This window comes from Theropithecus gelada, chromosome 3, assembly GCF_003255815.1.
Source record: "Theropithecus gelada isolate Dixy chromosome 3, Tgel_1.0, whole genome shotgun sequence".
In the NCBI taxonomy this organism is placed as follows: domain Eukaryota; kingdom Metazoa; phylum Chordata; class Mammalia; order Primates; family Cercopithecidae; genus Theropithecus; species Theropithecus gelada.
In genome coordinates, this window is record NC_037670.1 from 49,403,539 (window position 1) to 49,421,511 (window position 17,973).

General features: G+C 60.3%; 1 protein-coding gene across 1 annotated transcript in view; it reads left to right on the forward strand.

Moving 5' to 3' along the window:
- FAM20C (FAM20C, golgi associated secretory pathway kinase) overlaps window positions 1–17,973 on the forward strand; it is a 66,129-nt gene that overhangs the window by 15,393 nt on the left and 32,763 nt on the right. The window contains exon 3 of the mRNA XM_025380595.1: window positions 1,587–1,665. Within this exon, the coding sequence (XP_025236380.1) occupies window positions 1,587–1,665 (79 nt within the window). The remainder of the gene's footprint in view (window positions 1–1,586; window positions 1,666–17,973) is intronic.

Below are 17,973 nucleotides of genomic sequence, written 5' to 3' on the forward strand. Positions count from 1 at the left end.
CCCACTTCCCTCTTCACCTTTGCACGCGAGCACTCGCATGCCACCCCACCACGTTCTGTTTACGTCTCTCCCGGCAGGGACGCCCGGCTCCTGTTCACGCCCTTGATGTTAGCATGTGGCCAGTGCCTGGTGTGGCCCCGTGAGGCCCCTCACACTGGACAATCCCCCGTGTGGCCAGGACCTGGCCAGTCCACACCGTGTGATGACCCCCCGTCTCGGGCGGCCTGGAGGCCCTCGCTGTGGCCAACTTAGCTCCCAGGGTGCCCCAGGCTGAGGCCAGCCCCTTCCCTGCTGTGGGAAGCCCCCAGTAGCCTCCTTCCTTCTCCGTCAGCAAAAAGAAAATCCCAAAGTGGTTAAAGGAGGGTTTTATTGGGAGTTCTTGAGCCTCCTGGACTGGTGAGGTGGCCAAAGCTGGAGGAGGCTTCTGGAGGCTTCCACACCCCCACCGAGTCCTTGCAGAGCTGCAGGAGCTGCCTCCAGTGAGACAGGTGCTTTCAACCCCAGGTCTCCCCAAAGTCACCCTGCTCAGGCTCCTTGTAGCTCCCCAGAAACGTGGGCGGGAGGCGCCACTCCCCGTTCTTAGGCAGGTGCAGGGGATGCAGGGTGTGTGTGGGTGTCTGCGGGGGTGTGAGTGGCTGTGTGTGGTTGTGCAGGTGTATGTAGGGGTGTGTGGGGGGTGTCTGTGGGTGTGTAAAGGTATGTCGGTGTTTGTTGGTGTGCAGGTGTGTGCAGGTGTGAGTGGGTGTGTGAGGTGTTGCAGGCAGGTAAGCACACCTGGCTGTCCCTTCTGGGGTCAGGCCCTGTGTCTGTGGGTGTGTAGGTGTGTGGTGTGTAGTGTATGGGTGTGGTGTGTGTGGTGTGTGAGAGTATGTACATGGCTGTGTCTGTGGGTGTGTACGTGTGTGTGGTGTGTAGTGTATGGGTGTGGTGTGTGTGGGTATATACATGGCTGTGTGTGGGGGTGTGTACGTGTGTGTATACGTGTGTGTCCAGGTAAGCACAGCCGGCCATCCCTTCTGGGGTCAGGCCCTGTGTCTGTGGGTGCATGTGTGTGTGTAGGTGTGTGGTGTATAGTGAGTGGGTGTGGTGTGTGTACCTGAGTGTGAGTGTGTACATGGCTGTGTGTGTGTGTATGTGTGTGTCCAGGTAAGCACACCCGGCCATCCCTTCTGGGGTCAAGCACTGTGTCTGTGGGTGTGTAGCTGTGTGTGGTGTGTAGTGTACGGGTGTGGTGTGTGTGGGTATGTACATGGCTGTGTGTGGGGGTGTGTACATGTGTGTATATGTGTGTGTCCAGGTAAGCACACCTGGTCGTCCCTTCTGGGGTCAGGCCCTGTGTCTGTAGTCAGCAAGGAGAGATCTGCCCCAGTGCTTAACCCTGAATATCAGGCAGGGAATCCATCAGCCAGGTGAGAGCTTCACTGTAGAAAACTGAAACTTCCCAGGCGGAATGGGACGCCTGGACCGTGCCCAGAGGACCTGGCTGGCCTGTGTGTGTGGATTGCAGCCAACAGCCCTCGTCCGCCCAGGAGAAGAAGGGGCGTGCGGCCAGAGAGTGACCCTGTTTCTCTCCCTCCTTCCTGCAGCCATGAAGTCGGGGGGCACGCAGCTGAAGCTCATCATGACCTTCCAGAATTACGGGCAGGCGCTGTTCAAACCCATGAAGTAAGTGCCGAGGCCTGTGGACCGGGCTTTTGCCGGGGGGCCGTGTCTTCTCCCAGGGTGTTTTGGGGAGACGGTGGGTGACCACTCTCCACTCTCCCCCATCGTGGCAAACGAGGAACAGAGGTGGCCTCATTTTCTCTCCTCTCCCACGGCCTCCCCACCTCATCCCTTTTTATAGGACCGAAAACCTACTGCTGGTGTTTCTTACCCTGTGAGAATGAGCATTTGTATTTTAAACAAGTAACCTGGGATGTGGACACCAAAGAATGCCTCTCTGAACGGGGTGACGTCCGCGCCCTCCCAGCACGCCTCCGCAGCCCGTATACCTTTCCCACAAAGGGCCGGACGCAGCTGTTTCAGGCTTTGCAGGTGCATGGTCTCTCCCCAGTATTCAGAGGGTGTTCCCAGCCCCAGAGCAGCCACACGCAGTCCGTGGCGACAGGGGAGGCCGAGTTCTAATAAGTCTTCATTTATGCAACAAAACGGGCTGGATGTGGTCCAGTGAACAGTGCGCCCTGTTCTGGATAAAATAGAAACCATGTCACCAAAACCAGTACCACAGTGCTCCGTGGCACGTGACACCTCGTGGCGAGGGGTGTTTGGACACCTGGCCACCCCAGGAGGTTCAGTGAAGTGGCTATGGTGTGGGTCTCGGGCTTACTACCTCCAGTGGGCCAAGGTTGTCCTGCGATCTTCTGTTAGTCCCAAACGAGGCCATTTATGCACTGGCAAGAGAGATTCACTGTGTTTCAGGCACAAATGCCCTGAGGGACGTGCAGGTCATGCCAGGGAGGCTGCTGGGCTGGGTGCAGCCTGTGGCAGGCCGAGGGGTGTGCGTCCCACAGGAAGGGGTCAGCGGCCTGTCGGTTCACCAGACCTTGGCCATCTGGCCTGATTTCTAACTTTCCAGAGAAGCTAGAAATATGAATTTTTTTAATTGTTTAATCTTAGTAGTAACTAATTCAGAAGCTCGTAATATGCTTTGCAGGTCAAACAAAATATAGCTGCCTGCTTGCAAGTTGTGGCTGGAGGCAGATGTTTGCAGTTGGGCTTGGTTTCTGGGCCCCTCATTTCTCTGGACAGAGGTTCTGGAGGGACTTGACAGAGGGAAGTGGCCCTGCTCCGGGCTTCCCCCAAGACCCACAAGACTGGCCTCAGACCCAGGGCTGCCTGGAGCCGGTGGGTGAGTCACAGTCCCGTGCCCGAGCCTGGGGCCAAGGGCATCCCCGCTCACCCAGGGCCGAGGAGCAGCCGTTCACCAAAATTACACAGGGGCTATCAGAGCTCAGGGCCTGAAGCTAAGGGCTGCTGCCAGGGGTGGGATGAACACGTGGGAACTGACCCCCTGCCCCCACGGGTCTCACGGCCAGCCCTGCGTGGGGCCTGAGATCACAGGTGCTTCCTTCGCCGTTTCTGTGCATGGATGTGAAACAGCCTCCTCGGGCCTCTCATGGCCTCTGACCCCGTTGAGGAGGCTCAGCTGGGAGAGACGGCATCGCCCGGAGACCTGAAGATCTCCTGGGTTACGTGAAGGAGCTGTTTGAAGACCCCTCCTTTCAGGGTGCTGTGGTGTGGAGTGGCGGGTGGGCAGGAGACAACAGAGCCTGGGCGGCTGCTGCTGGGTGGACCCTCCCCCTGGCAGTAACGGGAGCAGAACAGCCACCGAATGGCAGCGTCCGGCGTCTTCATCTCCCTTGAGCTGGCTTCGAGCCGCAGGCGTGGTTCCCACCCGTGGGTGCGTTTTCCAGCCTAGCAAATGTTTCCAGGTTCATTCAGGAGCGTCCCCTGGAGGGGTGGCCTCGTCACCCTGAGCTACGGGACCTCGGGGTGCTGTGCTCCGGCCACGGAGAGAGTGTTCCTGGGCGCCGGCTTGCCCGGCCCCTATTTCATGGTTTGTGTGAATCCCTGAGGCCCCATTTCTCATCTCTGAGGAGGTGGAAAGTCCAGCTGTGGCTGGCAGCAAAACAGTGACATTTGCGGGGCCACTGCTCTGCGCCAGGCCCCGCAGTAACCAGCGTCTCGGGCACTCGGCGGCTGTGGGCCCGGCCTGTGCTTGGGGCTTATGTACAGAAGCCTTTATGTTTGTCCATCCTCACGTGTGAGTTGTAGGAGGTGGCGTTTACTGCCATTCCCAGAGCTGAGGGAACTGGGGTTTGGAGAAGGAAAGTAGAGACCAGGATCCAGTGTCCCCTTAAGCCCAGGGTGCCCGACCTACCCTCCACCCCCCCCCGCCTTCTCCCTTCCTCCTCCCCCGTCAGCCTCCCCTGGGCCTCCTCCCAGCCTCCCCCCAGCCTCCCCCAACCTCCCCCAGCCTCCCCTCAGACCTTCCTGTGTCTCCTCCCAGCCTCCCCCTACCCTCTCCCAACCTCCCCCAGCCTCCCCCAACCTCCCCCATCCTCCCCTCAGACCTTCCCATGCCTCCTCCCAGCCTCCCCCAACCCTCTCCCAACCTCCCCCAGCCTCCTCCAACCTCCCAGCCACCCCCGAACCTCCCCTTGGACATCTCCCCACCTCCTACCACAGTCCCTGCAACCTCCCGAAGCCTCTCCCAGACCTGCCCCAGCCTCTTCCAACCTCCTGGCCTGCCCCCAACCTTCCACCTCACCTCCCCCACCTCTTCCTCCTCAGGCCTCCCTAAACCTCCCCAGCCCCCCACCATGGTGGGCACCCACGTCCCCAGCGTGGCCACATGTGGGCTGACTGTAGAGGTCAGGAGACCTCCCATGGTCCTGCAGCGGGCAGAGGTGGTGCCAGGCTCCCGAGCCGCCTCCCCAGGACTCTCAGCCCCCAGCCGGTTTGTCGGGGCCCTGCCATCCCAGCTTGCCTGAAGGCCAAGGCCACTGACCGATGGGCAGGGCAGGGCTGTGCTGTCACCTGGGGAGGCCGGTGTGGCGCATGGGCTGAGCGGGGAGGTGGGGGCCGGGTTAGAGCATAACCAGGAAACAGGCCTGGGAAGCTGCAGTTGGGGAAACTGAGGCCCGGAAAGGGACAGGATGTGTCCAAGACTGTGGCGTCCAGAAGCTGGTCCGGGACTCGGTCTTCCCACAGGGCACGTGGTGGGCGGAGGCAGGGACCCCACACCTCAGGCGGGCGTGTGCGAACCTTTTGCAAACCTCCCAGCTCGGTCCTCTCACCACCACCCCCAGGTCAGGTCAGGGCGTTGCTGGTGCCTGACCTGCTTTGCCGACCAGGGCCTGGGTCTGCCGTTGATCGAGGTCCTGCAGCCAGTCGTGCCCCTGATGACCTATGGGGGCTGTGCCCAGGGCCTGGGGGATGCACGTTTTTCTTCCCCAAAGGCTGTAGTTTAAATACGAAAGCAGCTGTGGTTCATGACCGCGGCATGAATGAATTAAGATCCATGATTAATAGGTCTCTTTAAAGGCCGGGCACAGCGGCTCGCAGCTGGAATCCCAGCACTTTGAGAGGCCAAGGCAGGCGGATCACTTGAGTCCAGGAGTTCCAGGGCAGCCTGGCCAACATGGTGAAACCCTGTCTCTACTAAAAATATAAAAAGTAGCTGGGCATGGTGGTTTGCGCCTGTAATCCCAGCTACTCAGGAGGCTGAAGCAGGAGAATCGCTTGAACCCGGGAGGTGGAGGTTGCAGTGAGCCAAGATCACGCCCCTGGACTCCAGCCTGGGGGACAGAACAAGACTCCGTCTCAAAAAAAAAAAAAAATAGTTTTCTTTAATAAAGGAATTTGCTCTGTGCACTCATCATGGCTTGGTGAGTTCTCAGTACAACGTCTGAATTAGTTAGATGGACGCAGTGTTGCTCCTCTGAGCTGCTAGACGTAAGGTGAGAGGGTGTAGACGAGGGGCCGGTGAGGTGGGGGCCAGGCCTGGGTGCTGCACCGTGTACGTGGGGCGGGGTAACCAGTGGAAGTTTCAGGGTCTCCATTTCTGATAGACCCTGGAAAGCACACGTGGCCGGCACATTAGCCCAAGAGCTCCCGGGTGCGTTTACTTTAGGGTTACATGAAGGTATTTAAGTTCTTTGTCTAAAGTCAGCTTTACTGAGATATAATTCACATGCCAGGCAGTTCTTAAAGTCTGCAGCTCAGTGGCGTTTAGCTCAGAATTGTGCATATTCATCCCCACAGTCGATTTTAGCCCATTTTCCATGACTGCACAAAGAAATCCTTCGCCCTTCTGTCATCGCTCCTCAGCCCCTTTGTCCCCCTCCAGCCCCTGTCAGACACTAGCCTCCTTTGTGCTTCTTGATATTAGTAAGTTACTTATTCTGGATTTTCATACAAATGGAATCACGCATTGCGTATTCCTTTGTGAGTGACACATTTCCAAGGCTCTGGAATCCTGCAGTGTGTATTCCCTTGTGACTGACATGGGGGGCTCTGGAGTCGTGCACTGCGTAGTGTTTTGTGAGTGACACGTTTCCAAGGCTTGACTCCTACAGTGTGTATTCCCTTGTGACTGACATGGAGGGCTCTGGAGTTGTGCATTGCGTAGTCCTTTGTGAGTGACACGTTTCCAAGGCTCTGGAATCCTGCAGTGTGTATTCCCTTGTGACTGACATGGGGGGCTCTGGAGTCGTGCACTGCGTAGTGTTTTGTGAGTGACACGTTTCCAAGGCTTGACTCCTACAGTGTGTATTCCCTTGTGACTGACATGGAGGGCTCTGGAGTTGTGCATTGCGTAGTCCTTTGTGAGTGACACGTTTCCAAGGCTCTGGAATCCTGCAGTGTGTATTCCCTTGTGACTGACATGGGGGGCTCTGGAGTCGTGCATTGCGTATTCCTTTGTGAGTGACACGTTTCCAAGGCTCGAATCCTGCAGTGTGTATTCCCTTGTGACTGACATGGGGGGCTCTGGAGTCATGCACTGCGTAGCGTTTTGTGAGTAACACGTTTCCAAGGCTCTGGGGTCGGTCGCCGTGCAGTCCTTTGTGAGTGACACGTGGTTCCATCGCCCATCGGTGCTGCAGCACGGGTAGGTGCCTCGCTGTTTTTCATGGCTGAGTAATATTCCACGGTGTGGCTGTTCATTTGTTCCTCTGTTGACGGGCATTGTTTCTGCTTTTTGACACTCGAAGCTAATGTTGCTTTGGACGGCTGTGTGTGAGTTTCTGCGAGGGCAGGTGTTTTCTGCTCTCTTGGATATATTCCTGGGAGCAGCTGCCAGCTCACGTGATAACTGTGTTTAGCGGTTTGGGGAACTGGCTGTCCGTTTTCCGCAGCGGCTGCACTGTCTTGTAACCCTGCCAGCTCGTTCCCGGGTTCCAGTTTCTCCACTTTCTCGTCAGTGTGTGCTGTTGTCTGTCTTTTTGATGACCCGTCCCGGCGGGGGTGGAGAAGTGGTTCGTGGTGGTTTTGACTCACGCTTCGCAGTGACTAACACTGGAGCGTCTGTCCATGTGGGCACGGGCCATTTACGTGTCTTCTTTGAAGAAATGTCTATTCAGAGCTTTTGCCATTTTGTTCAGTTAGGTTGTCTTTTTGTTATTAAGTTTTAAGACATCTGGGCCGGGCACAGTGCCTCACGCCTGGAATCCCAGTACTTTGGGAGGCCGAGGCAGGCAGATCATCTGAGGTCGGGAGATCGAGACCAGCCTGACCCACAAGGTGAAACCCCGTCTCTACTGAAAATACAAAATTAGCCGGGGCGTGGTGGTGCACGCCTGTAGTCCCAGCTACTCAGGAGGCTGAGGCAGGAGAATCGCTTGAACTGGGGAGGTGGAGGTTGCCATGAGCCAAGATCACGCCATTGCACTCTGGCCTGGGCAACAAGAGTGAAATGCAGTCTCAAAAAAAACAGAAAAGAAAAGAAAAAGACATCTTTATATGCTCTGAATACAAGACTCTTACCACATACACAGTATCCTTTGAAGGACAAGCTTAATTTTAGGATGTCCAATGTAGCTACTTTTGTTGTTGCTGGTGCTTTTGGTGTAATGATGTTTGAATGTTGAAAACAGGTATGTTAGGTAAGGAGGGGTGTAGGAGGTGACACCTGGACCTGGCACAGTCAGCGGGACAGGTGCAGCTTTAGGAAATGCCATGTCGCCACAGAGCGATGGGCCTGGTGTAGCCACTGTTGCTGTCTGACCTGGCTGAGTGCCCTCCCCTTCTGGGACTCGGCGTACCTGTCTGTCAACAAGGGCGTTGGAAGAAGAGGTCTCAGACGCTTGCAGGGCTGAACCCTTTTGACCTGGCCTAGGAGACCGGGCACTGACTTTCCAGCTTGGAGAAGCGGGGGACTGAGCATGGGTTTGAGGCCGGTGGACACACCAAGCCGGCTGTTGGCTGCAAATTCCATCTTGCGTCCCGGAAAGAACCTTCCAGGCGTGTGGTGGCTGCCCATGACGCTGGCTGTGACCGCCTCCAGGTGGAAATACTTATTTCGTCATCCCGCAAACACGGAGTGCCTGGGCCTGGCCTCCCGCCAAGCCCTGGGAACACAGACATGACTCAGACTCGATGCCTGCAGGGGGTCTGACCTTGAGGTGGGGAGGCCCCAGCCACAGGTGCTGCCTAAACACTCCTCATCACTATGCGCTCCTAGGCTCTGGGGGAGATAGGCAGCTACATGTGTCCGTGTGTCCAGCCTCCCAGCGTGGCCCAGGAGGACAGGGCATGGTTAACAGTGGGAGCCCTGTACTGAGGGAAAGGAGAAATGTACAAAAGAGGCAGAGTGAGCGAGTGAGCACCGTGCCGTATAGTTCAGAGGCTCCAGCTGGGTGGGGAGCAGGGCCCACGGTGGTGTGGAGAGGATGGGCTGGGTGGGGGGACCAGGGCCTGTGGTGGTGTGGAGAGGATGGGCTGGGAGGGGACCAGGGCCCGTGGTGGTGTGGAGAGGATGGGCTGGGTGGGGAGCAGGACCCATGGTGGTGTGGAGAGGATGGGGCTGGTGGGGGAGCAGGGCCCGTGGTGGTGTAGAGAGGATGGGGCTGGGTGGGGACCAGGGCCCGTGGTGGTGTGGAGAGGATGGAGATGAGTAGGAGGAGCATGAGTGACTGGGTAGTTATGTGGCTGTGAGCATTTGGGGGCTATTGGTGGCTGGGTGGCTGTGGGTCATTGGATGGCTGTGAGCGGTTGAGTGTCTGTAGGTAGCTGGGTGCCTGTGGATGGTTGGGGGCCATGGCAGTTGAGGGGCTGTAGGTAGCTGGGTGACTGTGGATGGTTGGGGGCCGTGGCGGTTGAGGGNTGGGGACCGTGGCGGTTGGGGGGCTGTAGGTGGCCGGGTGACTGTGGGTGGTTGGGGACCGTGGCGGTTGGGGGGCTGCGGGCAGTTGGGTGGCTCTGAGCAGTTTGGGGACTGGATAATTGGGTGGTGGTGGGCAGTCGAGGAGCTTTGGGTAGCTGGGTGGCTGTGGGCAGGGGACAGAGCTCACCAGCACCCCTTTGTCATTGACGTTTAGGGGCATTCAGGTGGAGGTGTGGTTTTATTTTCAAGTCCCATTCACAGAGGAGGAAACTGAGGCCCAGGAAGTTTGAACACAGTGCGCCGGTGGTGGGCCCGGGCGTTGAGTCCAGGTCCTGACTGTACATTCCCAGCCTGTGGGGTGACATCTCGCTGAGGAAAGGCCAGCTGGGAGCCCTGGTCCTTGATGCTGGCCCGGGAGCCTTTTCTCCGGAGGCTTCTGCCTTCCCTGCTCTTTCCAGCCGGGGAATTTCTGGCCGTCGCCGCCTGGTGATGGGGCTTAGCCATTCAGATGTGTCTCGTGTTTGCCAGGCTGGGTTTACGGTGTCGGGGGCGAGGTTCCTGCCCACGGCATCCCTTTCCCTTCATGTCCCAGTCCTGCTGTCCGTGCCGGGGCTCAGCGTCGGGGCCTGATGCTCCGTGGTGGATCTCAGGGCTTGCAGCCCTTCTCTGTTACAGTCTGCTTTTCTTTCCTTTTGCAAAGAACAGAAACACGTATGCGTGTGTGTGAGTGTGTGTGTGTCTACATCTCCCAGAGAAACTGTCTGCAAACAGCTGTCCCCAGGCCCAGGAATTCCTCCCAACCAAGATATAGGAACAGAAGCAGTTGCAGAAAGGCTTGCGGACTGAAACTTCAGCCCTCCTTCCGGGCTCTGACAACACATGGCCCGCCAGGGCCTGTCTCCGGGCAGCAGAGCGTGAGCAGTGAAGAAGAATTAAAGGCAGGAGGGGACCCACTCTGAACGGCCCCATCCCACGCAGCATCGTGCTGGTGTGAAGAGGCCCCGTGTCCTGTCTGACTGGCTTCCTGTGACCCAGGCACAGCACCAGGGCCAAAGCCAGATGACTCTTTTACCGAGCGAAGGGACCCAGGGGAGGATGGCCACCAGCAGCCCCCTGGGGTGAGCAGGTGCGGCTTGGACAAGCCTTTCCCAGCTGTCCTGGGGCTGCCGACCACCCGAGGCCTGTGGGGGAGGCGGACACAGCCTTGGCCTCAGCCTTGCACCTGCGTGGGGCATTCTGCGTGGCCTGTGTCCAGTGCGGGTGTTACTGGGGTCAGAGAATTGCCCAGGCCCCTCCTGGGGTCGTCGTCCCTGGCTCCTGTCGCCTCCTCTAGGTTGGGACATGGTGGTCACAGACTGGCTGTGGGTGAGCTCCAGCCCCTCCCAGTGCCCCCCTTTAGGGCAGAGCTGCATCTGGCTTTTTGTGTATCAAGGGGGTAATGTGCACCTGGACCTGGGGGAGTTTCGGGGCCGTCCTGGGAGACGCTGCTGAGATGGTGGCCTTGGGTTCGGCTTGAGGTTAAGTGTGTCCAGGTCCTGACTGTAGATTGGGTGGCAGACAGCAGCCTGGCACAGGGCAGCCCTGTAGAGGTGCCGGCTTCCCCTGAAGCTGCTCCCGGGGCCTCCCTCTCGCAGCTGTGCCTCAGGGCCTGGCAGAGGTGCCCTCGGGGTTCTCCACAGTCCCACGTGGCCACGTCCAGGGAGGGCAGCACAGATGCAATTTTAATAAGAAAGACAGCAGAACGATGACCCGGGGCCCATGCGTCCCTGCAAAGCGTGTGCGGATTCCTTCCACTCTCCGTTTGTATGAGGAGGGGACTGAGAGGTTCGATGAGCACGTGGCTGGGGATGGCCGCAGTGGCCACCCTCAGAGGAAGAGGGGCCTGGCTGACGGTCCTCGGTCCTCATTGGCTGGGCGAGAGGAGGCAGCTGCTCTTTAATTGACGTTCTGTCGACGTTCCTGTTCGATAAGCCACCTGGGGTCCTGTACAGCGGGCCGAGGGCTGCCCGTCCCCGTCGGCCCCGGGATGCTTCGTTGGGAGGACGTGTGAGGCCAGGAGCGGTGGGGTAGGGGTTGGACGCTCAGGCCTGCCACCTGTGGGCTGGCTCTCGAACTTCCCTGGCCTCAGTCTCCTCATCTGTGAAATGGGGTCACACGAGCTGCCAGGCAGGCCACAGCGTTCACTGGGTAGCTCAAGCCCAGCCACAAAACCACACTGGCTGCTTTTCTCAGTGAAGCACGGAGTCTACCACGTGGCTAGGGCCTTTCTAGCAGCTCCTCACCCTGCAGGCCTGGGCTCGGCACTTCCCGGCGGCTGGGGCCCCTTTCCGGCGCTCCCGTCCTGGAGGGCTCCTTCCGTGTGCCCTGTGGGGCCTCCGTCCAGCGCCGGGCCACGTGCTGCCACCTCAGTTCACCCGCACTGACTCCCAGGCGCGGCCCCTCTGACGCAAGTGCATGAGCTGCTCAGCGTCCTGGTAAGCTCGTGGCCAACCCGGAGCCGAAGAGAGGCTGGGACGCCAAGCTCCAAGCCTGGTCAGAGGGAGGGCAGGGCAGGGTCTGAGTGATGAGTGTGGGGGCGTCGTTGTGCGGCTTCACCGCCGCGCTCTGACCCCTCCTGGCTCTCTGGACGTGACCCGTGTCCACCGCGTGGCCCAGCCGAGGGACAGGGCTGGTCACTCCTCCATCCCACGGCTCACTCAGCCAACGCTTATTGATTGGTATAGATTGGGAAACTGAGGTGGGAGAGGTGACGGGAGCTGACACGGGCCCAGGACAGGCAGATCACTCCAGTCCAGCCCAAACCCAGTGGCATGGACGGGACTCACTCAGAACCTCTTAGCGGCTCAGACGGGACATACAGTGAGGGTTCCCCAGTGCTCCCCACCGCACAGAGGCTGCAGAGGACAAGGCACCCCGCCTCTGGGCACCATGGGTGGTCGTGGCGTTTGGAGGCATGGTTGCGTCTCCTCGGTTCTTATCCTTTCTCTGTGACGCAGGAAGCCAGGCTCCACCTGGGGCGAGGTTTGAGGGGAATGTGTGACTTCGTTGTCCAGGGCTGGGCAGGTGAACAGGTGGAGAATGGGGGGAGGGGCTGGGGTCACTGTATGAACCCCACCGTGGATGTGCATAGTCCACACTTGCTGAGTGCATGGATAAAAAGTGAAGGACGCCCAGCCCAGGACAGCATCGGCCAGCCCAGGACAGCAACAGCTAGCCCAGGACAGCAACGGCCAGCCCAGGACAGCATTGGCCAGCCCAGGACAGCAACAGCTAGCCCAGGACAGCATTGGCCAGCCCAGGACAGCATCGGCCAGCCCAGGACAGCAATGACCAGTCCAGGAGAGCAACAGCCAGCCGGGACTGTCAGCGGTGTCTGAGGGAGGCAGGTTCCCTCTGAGAGTGTGGGCTTGGTTTCGAATCCGGTACCTGAAGCAGCAGGAGGTGCCTGGGCCATGGCTGTGCAGACCCTCCTGAGGCTTTGGCCGAAGGCCTTGGGACCCACAGGAAAAGCAGATCTGGCCAAGAGGACTGTCCGGCAGTCAGCCCAGGGTGTCCTGCAGAGACTCTGGGGTGAATCCCGCCCAGGCAGGGTCCATGCCTCCAGGGCCGGGGTGAGGACGGGGAGGGCAGGGGAGCTGGGCTCACGCTGGCTCCTCTCCTAGAGTCTGCGGGAGCTTGGACTACCAAGGCGGGGCCTCGCCTGTGCCTGACGCGGGGTGGGCAGTGGGGCTGCCTCTGAGCTGGGAGCTCCTGCGGGCAGGGCTTGGGCTGATGTAGTCCACTGGGGGCCCGAGGGAGACACGGGTGGTTCCTGCCAGGGGCCCTGCAGCGCCTCAGTCCCCTCAGGGGTCCCAGGGCATGAGTTTCCCATTCCCAAAAGAGGGCCGCTGGCCGGCCTGGAGCTGAGGGGATCCCCGGAATTCAAGATAGACACTTCTGGCCAGCCAGCCTCAGACCCCGGGCTCCATGGAGGGGGAGGTGGCAGCCGCAGGGGAGAGGGGGTCAAGCGCCGGGCACCGCAGGGGAGAGGGGGCCGAGCGCCGGGGTGCCGCAGGGAGAGGGGGCCGAGCGCCGGGTGCCGCAGGGGAGAGAACTGAGCGCTGGGTGCTGCAGGGGAGAGGGGGCCGAGCGCCGGGCACCGCAGGGGAGAGGGGGCCAAGCGCCGGGTGCCACAGGGGAGAGGGGGCCGAGCACCAGGTGCGCAGGGGAGAGGGGGTGAAGTGCCAGGTACCACGCAGCAGCCTTTGCTGGCCCTCCCTGCCCCACCCTTGGTGACGTGTGGGTGTCCAGCCTAGGTGTGGAAGGGCTGAGGACAGGCAGCGCAGGAACCCTTGGCTGCTGCAGGGCTGTCCAAGGAGCTGGGTGTGGAGCACAAGGTGGCAAGCGTCAGGCCCTGCTCCACACCGGCCAGTCCCCATCAGAAGGACCGGAGTGGACATAGATGGCACAGATCAGAGGTCAGAGCCTGTGCAGAGTCCAGCCTGGCGTGGCCCAGATCCCCTAACACCACTACCTCTGGCAGAGATGCAGGACAGCGCCTGTGAATAGCCGGAGACCCTGGGGCGCCCCTGGGCAGCTGGTGTCTCTCCTCCCTGGGCTCCAGTGGGGTCTGGAGATGCAGCGGGACAAAGAGGTCTGTATTTCCACAAGGCCTCCTGCTCCGAGTGCATCCAGGGCAGTGGAGAACCCTGAGAAATTGCACAGCCTGCCAGAGCCGCAAAGAATAAATCCTCCTGGCAGGGGACAAAGCTGGCCATGGACTTGGGAAACGGAGGTGGGGGACTGACAGGAGCCTCGCCATTATCTGTGGGCTTTGCCGTGCTGGACCAGATGCCAACCTGGAGAGCATTGGTGGGCGCTGACGGAGCATGGCCGAGACCCGCCGGCATGGACCCCCTTGGTGGCCCACGAGGGCCCCAGAGAAATCGAAGCCGAGACCCTGAGGGTGAAACTGGGGAGTGTGAATGAGCCCTTGGGGTGGGGGGGATGCCTGGAGACCAACCTTGCCAGGGGATGGTCCCCTGATTGTCAGGAGAACCTGGGGATGGTGCCTGCTCTGTGCTCACTGGGCTGGGCCCTCAGGGTTGGGCAGACGCAGCCCTGGGAGTGAGAGCTCAGGCTGATGGGTCTGCAACCCCTGCAGACATCAGGACCCTTTGCTGAGGGCTGTGCAAGGCGGTAGGAAGAATGGAAGGGGGTCTCTGCTCCTGAGCAAACTCTGGGGAAGACTTTTGAGTGTCTGCGGGGTGGACGGGAGGCCCTCAGATGTCTGTCAGGTGGACGGGAGGCCCTCAGGTGTCTGTCGAGTGGACAGGAGGCCCTCGGTGTCTGTCGGGTGGACAGGAGACCCTTCAGTGTCCGCGGGGTGGACGGGAGGCCCTCGGGTGTCCGCGGGGTGGACGGGAGGCCCTCGGGTGTCTGCGGGGTGGACGGGAGGCCCTCGGGTGTCTGTCGGGTGGACGGGAGGCCCTCGGGTGTCTGTCGGGTGGACGGGAGGCCCTCGGGTGTCTGCGGGTTGGACAGGAGTTCTCCAGGGACACCCAGCTTGGGAAACCTTCCAGGCACACGCCCCCCCCAAACTAAGGCTTGGGGAAACAAAATGGTCTTGAGGACCAGTGAGGGATCGGTCTGCAATTTCGAAGGATTTTCTGTTCTGGTGTTAAAAATTCATGTTTCTCTCCCCTGTGGCCTCGCCGGCTCCAAAGGCAAACAGATTGCCCAATGGGCTGCGTGGGTGTGGACCCAGCAGAGGCCTGGACCTGACCAGACCTGGACAAGGACCCCTTTGTGTCCACACTCGGTGTGGGCCGGCCTCCAAGCCTGCTCCTCACCCTGGGTCTGGCCAGGCAGAACTGCCTGGCGCTCAGGAGCCCCTGCTGGCTCCCTGCAGGAAGCTAAGCCAGGGTCCCTTGCAGGAGTATTGATCGACTTCGTCGGAAGCTGCTGGGACCCCCACATGCCGTCCTCACTGCTGTGCCCAGGGGGTCCCTGTGCTCAGAGCTGCTGGCTCCTGGCGTGCCAGTGGCCTCCTGGGTCCTGCCTGAGAGGCTGTCCCTCACAAATCTCCGGCAGTTAGGCCCTCGAGCAGAGGCCAAGTCCCTTCTCCTCTCACCCCTGCCCTGCCCAGCAGGGCCGCTGGGCCACCACTGGGCACCTGCTGTGGCTGGGAGATGCTGCTCATGCAGGACCCCACCTCGAGTGGAGCCTAAATGCCTAGGGGCATGGGCAACGCACATGTGAACAGATACGCAGGAACGTTTCAGAGAGGGGTGACGCGTGGAGGGACTGAAACGAAGGAGTGTGGCAGAGACAGGCTTGGCGAGGGGGGCATCGTTCCACTGACCTTCTGGGGTCTCTCCCACAGATTAAGTTAAGCATGGCCTCTGTGTAGGCACCGCCTGGGGAAGTCCTAGGAGGCCGCGTTGGAGCTGAGACCTGAACAGCAAGGTCGGCGGCATGGGGAGGTCTGGAGCGGAACATTCCTGCAAGGGCCTGCGCTGGCCGCGTGTGCAGCGGGGAGAGGCCCGAGGGAGGGCGGGACACCTGCGCACAGGGAGCTCCACGTGGTGTGCAGGTCATGTGGTGCTGGAGCGCAGGAGGCCTGGGCCGTCGGCTGCATTTTCCCTGGGCACCCAACTCTCACGCCCTGGGAGCGAGGACAGGAGGCCTCCCATGCCTGGGAAGTGAGAGCCCGGAGGGTGGGCCTGGGGCACGGGGCGGAGCCTCGTCTCTAGCAGGGCAGGGAGCTGCATGAGCCCTTCTTAGCATCCGGGCACTCGGGAGGGAGGGGCCTGCGCAGGGCCGGAGCTGCACAAGTCAGGAGACAGGGCAGGGCTGGGGCCACACAGGGGTGTCAGGAGGTCCAGGGCAGCTGTGCTGTTGTATTTTGTTTCTCAGAAAGCGTGTGTTTGAGTGTGCAACGCTCGTGTGGTGGGTGGGTGTGCAGGTGGGCATGCCTGTGCGTGCGTGTGTGCCTGTTCAGGGCTAGTGGGCACGAATGTGTGTGAGCATGGGGGTGCGTTCCTGTGGGGTGGAAGTGCACATGTATGTACATGTTTGTGTGCACGTGTAGCACTGCAAATGTGCTCATATATTTGTGTGGTGGGTGAGTGTACGTATGTGTACATGTGTGCTTGTGCGGGTCCGTGTTTGGACGTGCATGTGTGGGCATGTGTACACACGTGTGTATGAGTGTGTAAGGGTATGTATGTGTATGCATGCATGTGCTTTTGTGGGTGCATGTGTGGGCCTGTGTACACACATGTGCATATGTGTAAGGGTGTGTGTGTGCATGCCTGTGCTTGTGTGGGTGCACGTTTGGGTGTGCATGTGTGGCATGTGTACATGTGTACACACGTGTGTAAGGGTTTGCATGTGTGTGCATGCATGTGCTTTTGTGGGTGCATGTGTAGGCATGTGTACATGTGTGTGCCTGTGCGTGTGTACGTGAGGGCGTGTGTGCACACGTGTGTGTGTGCATAGTTTGCACACCCATGCGCGTGTAGGCTTATGTGGATGTGGGGGAGTGTGCACATGTGTATGGATGAACCCGTATGTGTTCCTATGAAGGGCAGTTAGGACCAGGGCTGGTCCCCAGTTCTCAGGGAGAGGCCCTGGGGCAGGCTCCCTTTCGTCTGAAGCCTGAAGTGTGGGTATGTAAACTCGTCCCAGCCTCACAGGGACGGGGACTTGGGGATTTGTGTTGTCGGATCGTCCACGGAGCGACAGGCTCCACGGGGGGTGGGTGCTGAGTCTTCACTTAGCTCGACATTGTGTCCCCAGCACAAGCCACACGGCAGGTGCTCAGTGTGTGGTTCTGAGCAAGCGAATGAGCACAGAGCCTGCGGGGTAGAGGCCGAGGAGCCTGTCTCGCCCTCCAGGGCTGTCCTCGCGGCCATGGGCCCGGCAGAGGCAGCAGCTGCAGGTGATGCAGGAGGAGAAGGGGACAGGCGGGCGCGTGGGGCAGGTGTCGTGGGGGTGGACGCGTCCCTGCAAGTGACGTCTGCAGCCGGCTTGTCTATGTGGGGGGCGTCCCAGCCGCTGCCCCGAGCCCCGTGGGGACGGCACCTGGTACCTGCAGAGGGGTCACCCTCAGCCCCTGTCGCAGGGAGAGGCCCTTCTGTGGACGCCACAGGTGATCCCGGCAGTGGCCTTGCCAGCCCCAGGTAGAGGACTTTCGCGTTGCTTCCCATTTCATGGCTTATTTTTATAATCAGAAGAAAAATAAACTTTCTTCATTTGAAGAACAATCCTGAAATGAGCTTTTGAGAGACTTTGGTGCCCCTCCCCCCCAGGCATCTCAGAAGCATGGAAGGATAAGGAGGCTGAATGGGGGCCGCCCCTGAGGGGCACCTGGGACCCCTGAGCCTGCCCAGCCCTCCACCCCAGGATCATCCTGTGTCTGCCCCGGGCTCCTGGCCCGCGGGGACCATCACGGGGTCGCACGGCGGCTGTCTGCCTGAGCCTTCTCAATTCACAGAATGGCACCCTCACGGGGTGGCACGGCGGCTGTCCGCCTGAGCCTTCTCAATTCACAGAACGGCACCCTCACGGGGTCGCACGGCGGCTGTCCGCCTGAGCCTTGTCATTGCATGGAACACCCTGGGTTTCACTGAGCTCCGTGAGACCAGATGGGAGGAGAAGCAGGGATGATCTTGGGGGCAGACGCCGGGGCTCACCCTGACTTGCCAGGGTCTGTGGCCTGGAGTGCGATGGAGGCCTTTGGAGAAGGAGCTTAACCTCCCAAACCCGCTGGGTTCAGCCTGCGCCCACTGCAGGCCGCCCTCTTGGTGTCCACGTGGCCGTTGTCCCACCATAGAGCATGCATTCCCTTCCTCTGCCTCGTGACGGGTTGAGCTCTCTGAGTCCCAGGAGAAGGCCGACTAGGAGGGGCCCTGAAGGGTCACAGTGCGGGGAGTGGAAAGTTTGAAAACAAAACCAACGTGAACGGCGTGTCTCCTGCATGGGCTGACTCAGACGGGCGTGCTACAAGGCCTCGGCACCCTCACAAGAGCTCCAGCACTGACCAGCCAAGGACAAGGGCCCAAGGCTCAGGGAGGAGGGAGTCGCTGTCCCGCAGCCACAGGGCCGCCCAGCTGGGCCTCTCAGGTGACCCTGTGTGCCCCCCGGTCATGGCCCTGACACCA